The sequence below is a fragment of the Alosa pseudoharengus genome, unplaced genomic scaffold, assembly GCF_046254945.1.
Source record: "Alosa pseudoharengus isolate Yale_2024_CS ecotype anadromous, Long Island Sound unplaced genomic scaffold, YU_APseudo_1.1 YU_APseudo_1.1_scf_2, whole genome shotgun sequence".
Taxonomy (NCBI): Eukaryota; Metazoa; Chordata; class Actinopteri; order Clupeiformes; family Clupeidae; genus Alosa; species Alosa pseudoharengus.
In genome coordinates, this window is record NW_027468663.1 from 6,126,078 (window position 1) to 6,135,099 (window position 9,022).

Here is a 9,022-nt window from a genome sequence, read left to right on the forward strand (position 1 = left end):
GTGACACGGCCGCCACCACTCTCTCCATCAAACACTTCAAGGCGTCTGTGCACCACTTGAGTGCAGCACAGAGAGGCCTGATTTTGATGAATGTGTTCGCTGGCTTTGACCCTATTGAGAGTACGCCTGTAGCGCCTTGTTTATGAGAGCAGTATTATGTCTCATTATATTTCACATATAAGGAACACAGCCAGTAAAAGCATAACTTGATGTGTCATTTAATCTCAACAACACTTGTCATAACACAACCTTATGTAGACAAAATTTATTTCACTGGACATCTGACAAAAATAGTATACATAAATTATTACCGTACTGTGTGTCAGCTTTCATACCTTACATACTGTATCTTATAATTCTTAAAATAATGGGTTTTATTTTTGCTGGGTCTTTTGGATCTTGGTACTGCTGGGTAAGCCTTCTTTGGATCTGGGTATTGATGCATGGCATCCAGAGTTTTTCCCGCATGTCTACATGAATCTAAAAGTTGGGCTTTACAAGGTACTGACATTACTAATTACACTGATTCCAATTTCAAGTTCCTTTTTGCTCAGGGCTGCTAAAGGGCTGTCATTTACTATCAGACATTTCCAAGGGTCTTACCATGAAATTCACTCTTGACAAAACCCCAAACTACGGCCCAGTAGCCTCCTCATGGCCTGCTCTTTGATGTGAACAATATTCTTATTTCAGCCAATGAACTCTTCTGTCTTACTCCTTATCTGCCCACGTGAAAACACAGCTGTCCATTCTTAAATCAATAGCCTCTTCAATCTGTGCTATAAATCGATCAAGTGTAGACGTAATGGAAATTAATAAATGTCTCTCTTTCAAAACGTTCTTTTATGCTCAGTATCTTTTCCCTGGTTGTATCCATCTACAACGCATCATCAGCAGTCCCAGTGGGGAGGACTCAGAGTTCATGAAAGTTGATTCATTAACTATGAACATACATTCGAGATTAATCCAATAATGACCAACACAAGCCAACGTTTCTACAACAGATGGCCCCAAAAATACAGTCATATGGATTAGCAGGCCACTATGTTTCAGCAAGTATTGTATTGATGAGGAAAGTGTTTTATGAAAGCAATTAGTGGGTGGCAGCATGAGCCTCAGGGAGACTATCTCCTCTGCTACCGGGTGTATAAACATGAGCCACAGGAAATCTGCACAGTGAATATTAATGTGCAAGGTTTAGCATTGAATAGGTAGCAAAGTTAATCAACTTTATTTCCACTCAGTAGCTATCATTAGTTATAACAGTAGCTATATAATATATGCATATAATGTCATATGGTAATGATATACAGTAATGAAAACTCTAGCTCTGAATCACTTGAAAGTCTGGACATTTGCCCTTCATATCCCTTAAACCTTTCTGAGCTCTCACGGGGAGAGCTGCTGGATCAGGCAGGATGGAGTGCTTTGTGGTTTTAATGGGTATGATTGTCATGTCTGGTAGGTGCTAAATGATTGAGTTTGCCAGTGACCCTGGCTCTGGATTTCTAGCCATATTAGCCGCCCATCCTGACACAGTGTTCCTCCTGAGTGTGCCTGGGAGCCTCGGGTCTCAAATAGACACAAAGGGCATGTCCTTTTATAGCCCTCCCATTGTTGCTGGCAGGGCAGGGTAATGCAGGGGGTGGGTGGGACGGCACCTGTGCGGGCGATGATAAAGAGCCGGCCGAGCCTGCAGCACACCTTCACCCAGAGCGAGTCCGAGCCCTTGGCAGTGTCCAGCCTCTCCCACCCTCTGTAGTTCCTCTCCACGCATCGACATGGCACCCAAGAAGAAGGAGAAGGAAGAGCCCAAACCAGCCGCCCCCAAGCCCCCAGAGCCCGAGCCCCCCAAGGAGCCCGAGTTTAACCCCGCAGAAGTGCAGGTATTGCCCATCCCTCCCTCCAGTCCGTGTCCTTACAGCTGCACAGAGTAGCGAGATCAGAGAGAGCGATATTATACAGTATGCTTTTACATACTCTTCTATTGAGGAAAATAATTCATCTATTTGTTTCTTTTCTTTTGAGAATGAGGACTTGTGTTTTCTTCTGTCATGTCATAAGAAGTGGAGTAGAAAGCCTTTGCTTTCTGCAAATTTCTTTTTATCTTAGAGTCGCATAGCTTCTGTTTGATGGAAAGGTCACTTGTGTGGCCTGGCAGTTCTATTGTTGCTACTGTTGTCTAGGGGTGGACATGGCCCATTAGGATGGTGTTAGATTTGTTTTGAAGGAACATCAGAGACACCATGTGTTGCAACCCAATCAGTGCACACTACTAACCATAGGAGTGCTGAACTGAAAACCCTCACATGGACTTAGCAATTCCATCCAGACAGGGAGAGATATTCTTACATTTCTGCATTTTACCACGGTAAGGCCAGGCTAATTAGAAACATATTGGAATACTTCAAGCAGCCACTGATGTTTTCATAACGCTATTCTATCTGATATGATTTTTCCTCAAAATGAATGTTTTGTTTAATGGTTAGGGCCAGAAAGGTATGCCACATGGTTCCAGCGCAACAGAAGATATTCTCCTGGTGCTATTTTTTCCCCTGTCTTTCCCCCTTTTCCATGGGCTGGAATATTTCTTGGGTTAGGAAGCCGCCATAGCTATTCCAGTGCTCTGAGGTTAAAGCCACACAATGTGATTTTCATTATGCAGTTCCTTAGAGGACCACCCACTCACGGAACTGCTAGCTGAAGAAAAACTGCTGAAACAGACTTTTTCCCCCTCATATTATACATTACAGGGTATCTAAATATATCTATAGTGCATAGACTTGTGCTCTCTCATCAATAGGCAAGATGTGTTTTAATCCAGTGTAGCATGGTTACAGTTGATTTCATTTTGATTTAAAAATCTATTTTTGATTGACCTGTGGATGTCCTTGTTGGGGACAGGGGAAAGTTTATGGAAAGTCCTATTTCTTTCTGTGTTAATCATGGGGTTAGCAACCACATAGCAAATCAGTTAAGACTCTTCAAAAAAGGGTTCAATTTCCCATTGTGTCTGAAGGTTTCGCTATGCTTAAAACTTTTATTTTAGCTATCTCAAGGAAGTGTAAATCAACACAAAAAAACAAAACAGGAAAATCACAGAGTACGTTGCTATGATTAGGAAGGGCTCCCTGTACTTTTGACAGTATGTTTTATCCTCCACATTTTAAGAGATTAGCTTTAAAAAGCAGGCCGTTGTTCCTTAACTGCTTTCGTTGGGGTCACTTAATCTTTAGTGACAGGCGCATCCCTGACCTGAGCAGCGCGTGATAAAATAAGTGAGCTGGTGTTAGTTGCGGGGGCTCTTGCCCAACCGAGTTCGACGGGGAGTGTGAATGGGCTGCTTGACTGAAGGTCACCCAGAAACCGCCCGTGGCCCACCACAAGTCAGTCTGTGTGAATTAGCTGCGTGTAACCTGAGCCCTAAGGACTCTCCGATGTGTGAGGACAACTGCAAAAGTGCCACACAACTGCCACATAACCAGACCCCCCCCCCCCCCCCCCCCCCACCCACACATAATATGATTAATATGACACATATTATGTTAGTCACACACACAGACACGCAGGTCAGGAACCAAGGTATAAGCATTTCCACATGTATTATGTTAGTCAGATAGAAAGTGGCTATTTTTAGATTTGGTTAAGCCTGTGTTTGAAACTGGTGTGTGTGTGCGTGTGTGTATGTGTGTGTCATCTGATATATTGTTATTATTGTTTTGTCTTGTTGCAGATTGAATTCACAGCTGAGCAGATTGAGGGTAAGCCATATATTTACTTTCATATATATATATATATATATATATATCTATATACACACACTACACAAGGGGTTCTCGACTGTTGTTGAATGAAATGGCTGATCTTTAATGCAATATCTACATTGACCATTATCAGCAACCATTCATCCAATGTTCCAGAGGTACATTCTGTTTACTAATCTGATAGCATTTTAAAAGGCTAACTGAGAAAACATTGGAGAACCCTTTTGCAATTATGTAAGCACATAATGTATTCTGAAAACTGCTGCCCTGATCAAAAAAAAAAACAATGCAACTGATGATCTCAGTTGGTATTCTGTCTATGGAGTGGAATGGGGGGGTCTAGTGACCCCACATTTTTTACCAAACTCCATTGTGTTATTATGTCAAAATAAGACTGATTTAAGATGATAAAATAATCTTATTGAAGTGCATGTTTCATTTGTAAGAAATGAGAGAGCTCACATGTCTGAGCCCTACACACAAAAAGGATGTCAGTTATCCACTGCGATACCCTTGGGAAAGGGCAAAACAAGGGGTCACAGTTTCATTTAGCAGGGTAGACACACTAAATTGCCTGTGCACTACTCAAACACAAAAAACACCACTTCAACTTACCCGTGTTGCTATGACTACTGTACATGTCTCTCTGGATGTTTCCTTCACTTGTTTTGACATATAGTGCCCCCCACATGTATTGGCACCCCTTGTAAAGATGAGTTGAAAGCGCTATAAGAAAAAAGCATTCTGATGGTTCTTTGAGAAATATATTTCTCATTGTTCTAGGGATGTCAATAAATGTGGAGGGTGATGTATGTGATGGATAAAGCCTTTTTAATGAGAGTTTTCGGAGGGAAAGATGGAATATGATGGGGGATGTAGCTCAGTGGTAGAGCGCATACTTTCAATCAAAATCTTGTGGGCAGCCGTGGCCCACTGGTTAGCACTCTGGACTTGTAACCGGAAGGTTGCCGGTTTGAGCCCCGACCAGTGGGCTGCGGCTGAAGTGCCCTTGAGCAAGGCACCTAACCCCTCACTGCTCCCCGACCGCCGCCGTTGTAGCAGGCAGCACACTGCGCCGGGATTAGTGTGTGCTTCACCTCACTGTGTGTTCACTGTGTGCTGTTTATGTTTCACTAATTCACCGATTGGGTTAAATGCAGAGACCAAATTTCCCTCACGGGATCAAAAAAGTATATATACTTATAATAGTAGGTTTTTTCAGAAGGGCTGAGAGTGAGGGACTTATCTGTGAAAGGGAAGCATATATACTTTCAGTTCACAGCATATTTCAAGGGATAGCCATGGATGGTCTGTTTTATTTCTTTTATTTTAAAAATGAGACTATTAAAGGGGTGGGAATATGTATGACTTGTGTAGTCCTGTCATAAAAACCTTCACTGAAACATCTTGACAATGTAGTCGAAATCCATCTAACCACATGGCTTCAGAAAACTTCTTAGTTGCAATTGAAGACACTAGACATCAGTAATGAATTTATTTCCCCTGATGGCATGGCACTGTCTCGGATTGCGATTTAAGATAATGAAAACAGACTTTTGAAAGAAGGACGAGAAGCCGAGCTGTGAAGCTTCCAAACGCTGTCTGTCTCTGATCGCTCCTCTTTTTCATTCTCACCCCTGCCGCTGTGCTGAGGCTCCACTGGAGGTGGCATTTCACTGGGTAATCAACAGCCAGGCTGGGGAACCTTATGGAGAGACATGGAGACTAGGATGAATGCAGAATATGAACAATGCAATCCCCTATTTATTTCTCTCTCCCTCTCTGCTTCTCCCTGACTCTAATCCCCCCCCCCTCTCTCTCAATTTCAGATTTTAAGGATGCGTTCCAGTTGTTTGACAGAACGCCAACCAATGAGATGAAAATCACATTTGCCCAGTGTGGAGATCTGATCCGGGCCCTGGGGCAGAACCCCACCAACGCCGAGGTCATGCATGTCCTGGGAAAGCCCAAGGCTGAGGGTGAGCTCCCCACACATAGCCACTGGTTTGGACTGGATTCAGTTGGCCCTATTAGATCCATGGAGCCATGCAAAATTGGCTCTGTTACAGTTTGATGGCATGTACTGCAATTGTCAAGTCAAGTCTGTTTTATTTAGTATAGCGCATTTAACATGCACAGAGTGCAACCCAAAGTGCTCCACATACAAGACATTGACAAAACAAAAGACAATAAGACAAAAAATGCCAGGCGGAGCGGCGTAGTCGCCAGCATACCCGTGACACCAAGACATGACAAAAAGATTTGTATTATTGAACAAGTAATGCCTCATTTACCTTTGCTCCAAATGTACACATTTGCACATGAGTCACTTACTGTAGTTGGCAACAATGATATTCTTCCTCATAACATACTATGGTGGTGTCATTCTGCCTTGTAAGCTATATATCTGTTTATATCCGTGATTATATGACACTGACAGAAATGCAGGTCAAGATGCTGGACTTCGACCAGTTCCTGCCCATGCATCAGCACATCTGCAAGGCCAAGGACCGCGGCACATTTGAGGACTTCGTTGAGGGTCTGAGGGTGTTCGACAAAGAGGGCAATGGCACCGTCATGGGCGCTGAGCTCAGACACGTGCTGGCAACACTGGGTAAGCTGGTCAGCGAAACTACCCGTGTGCCATTTCGCTCATGAACATAATTATCAGGGGGATTTGGCCATCTCAATAGGGGGTGAGGTGTGTGTGTGTGTGTGTGTGGGGGGGTGTTTATGTGTGTGTGTGTGTACGCGTGTGAGTCTGTGCATGCATGCCTGTGTGTGTACATGTGCATCTGCACGGCAGTCATAATAAATAGTATCCTTATATAGATAATATTATGATACAATGTATAGTCAGCTGAATAATCTGAACTCAGTTTATCTCAGTTTATCTCACTAGCTGCAATTTCGCTCATGAACATAATTATCAGGGGGATTTGGCCATCTCAGTAGGGGGTGAGGTGTGTGTGTGTGTGGGTGGGTGAGTGGTTGCTTTATCTTGAGTAATCCCCTCTAGCTTTGCCCCCGGAGTAATATCTACTCTCACTGGGATTTAGCAAGACTGAGATCTTTATTTGTATGTTCCAATGCACAGCCTGATTAGTCGCATTAGAATTCAAGACCCCAAGTCTTCCTGTAAAGCCAACTTGCTGATCCTTTCACTGCGGTTGACAGATCGGTGCTGTGGGTCTGGATGAGTTACTGTAACCTGCACTAGAGGTTGTCACTTCTGCCTGCAAGGTTTTCCGTGTTAGTGGGCAACTCATTCATATTCCAGCTATTTTGGGATGTGTCTTAGAGATGAAGTGTTTATACAAACTGAACAAAGTGCCCAGTGCCCATTTGACAGGTGAACTTAATTAACTTTAGTGTTAAATGTACACTTTGTGTGTGTGTGTGTGCATCTCTTTGTGTGTCTCTTTGTGTGTGTGTGTGTGTGTCTCTTTGTGTGTGTGTGTGTGTGTGTGTAATAGGTGAGAAGATGAAGGAGGAGGAGGTGGAGCAGCTGATGGCAGGACAGGAGGATGCCAACGGCTGCATCAATTATGAGGGTGAGTGCAGGACAAGAGACCAGCACACAGAATGTTGCTACCTCTAGTATCCTCAATGTTATTTCTCATTTTTGTAAGTCACTTTGGATAAAAGCATCTGCTAAATTAATAATATGGATGTAATATGTGATGTAATATGGATATGGCCTATATTACTGTAGCTTAAATGTAAACACACATTCAATGTTCATGGCTGAGGCATAGGTCATGTGATAACCTTTCCTAGATGGACAGAATGCTCAGGTCTTTTGACCTATCCCTTTCAGTCTTCAGACTTTTCTTTAAACTTTTTTCTCCCTCTGATCTAATTAATTATGCCTTGTGTTTGTCCAACAGCTTTTGTAAAACACATCATGGCTAGCTAAAAGGGTAAGTCAAGAGAAAGACTGAATACTGTATATGACCATAATATATGCTTATATGCTTATAAGCATATAGCATATATTAGCAATGCTTCTAATACTGTATGTGTAAAGAAATATTACTTATGCTGCTCTTTTTTAGTCTGTAGATGATCAAGACACCTTGGAATTGGCTGAAGACAAACATGCTTCCCTTTTTATATGATCCCTTGGCGTACGTGCAGTCCTGTTAACTCGTGTGCAAGGTCTCCCCCTACATTAGTTAACTTCCAGTTGTTTTTTGTAATTACACACACCTGTTCAAACCAAAATAGTAACTGTATAAAATATACATGTTCATTATTTCATGTGACATCAAAAAATAAACAAATAAACTAAATACTTTTACTGTTGTTTTGTTGACTGTTATAATCCGTAAAGCTTGTACTGAAGCCTGTTGGGCAGTTCTCCATTCTGCATTTCCACCACGGCATTACAGTTGATAGCTTGATGGTTTGAAACTGAAAACTTTAAAACTTTATTTTTTATGTTATTTGAATACAATTTGGATTATTGGCATAATTCCATACCATCTGATTGAAAACCTACACCGTACCATGAAATTGCAGCTTATACTGCAAAATGTTTTTCTAATTTCTCGCCAGCAGATGGAGCCACATATCAAGTAGAGAACATTGGAAGAACATAAATATTTCATGAGAACACAGGAAATCATACCAAAAACATAATGACCCTACTTAATTCTGCCACACATAACAGCTAAACGTCTGGAAAGCTTTTATCACAATGTGGCATCATGCTGGTTTTACTGAAACACTCATCTCCAACCAATTCTTTGTCCAAAGACAAATCTCCAAGTTCATGTGGCGTGTTTCATCAACAAATAACCCTTGCGTAACCCCCCGCCTTTAGAAAATGTGCTGTAATCCTGAGCCTCCATCCAATTTCATCAGTAGGCTATGGCCGCCACTTGAGCATGTCTGAGCGTCCTCCCAGAAGAGGAAATGAACTTGGCACACAACAATGATCACAGCCCACACAACAGGACACAATTCTGTGAGCAACAAAATATCAAATATTGCTGCATTAGGGAGAGTGTCTCAGACTGTGAGATGTATTAGAATAACAATAAAATGCAGCATTTTTGCTAGATATTGATCAGTTCCTATGCAGCTGCTTTGAAGTCGACGGTGGGGGCACAAAAGACATATCTGATGAGTCAAATTATTAGGATGACTTTTTAAGTTTCACCGTTGTCATCGTTTCCCAATATGAACACTAGATGGCAGAAGTAAAGCACACACAAATTCATGTTTCTAATCGAGAGCAGACAGTCTGAGGA

At 42.2% G+C, this 9,022-nt stretch overlaps 1 protein-coding gene across 1 annotated transcript; it reads left to right on the plus strand.

Annotated features, from left to right (window-relative positions):
• Positions 1-1,694: 1,694 nt before the first annotated feature.
• Positions 1,695-8,072, plus strand: myl13 (myosin, light chain 13). The gene is made up of 7 exons (XM_076295722.1): positions 1,695-1,886; positions 3,734-3,761; positions 5,594-5,743; positions 6,205-6,378; positions 7,241-7,318; positions 7,655-7,687; positions 7,823-8,072. The coding sequence occupies exons 1-6, from the start codon at positions 1,782-1,784 to the stop codon at positions 7,681-7,683; spliced, it is 564 nt and encodes a 187-aa protein (XP_076151837.1). The 5' UTR covers positions 1,695-1,781; the 3' UTR covers positions 7,684-7,687; positions 7,823-8,072.
• Positions 8,073-9,022: the final 950 nt, after the last annotated feature.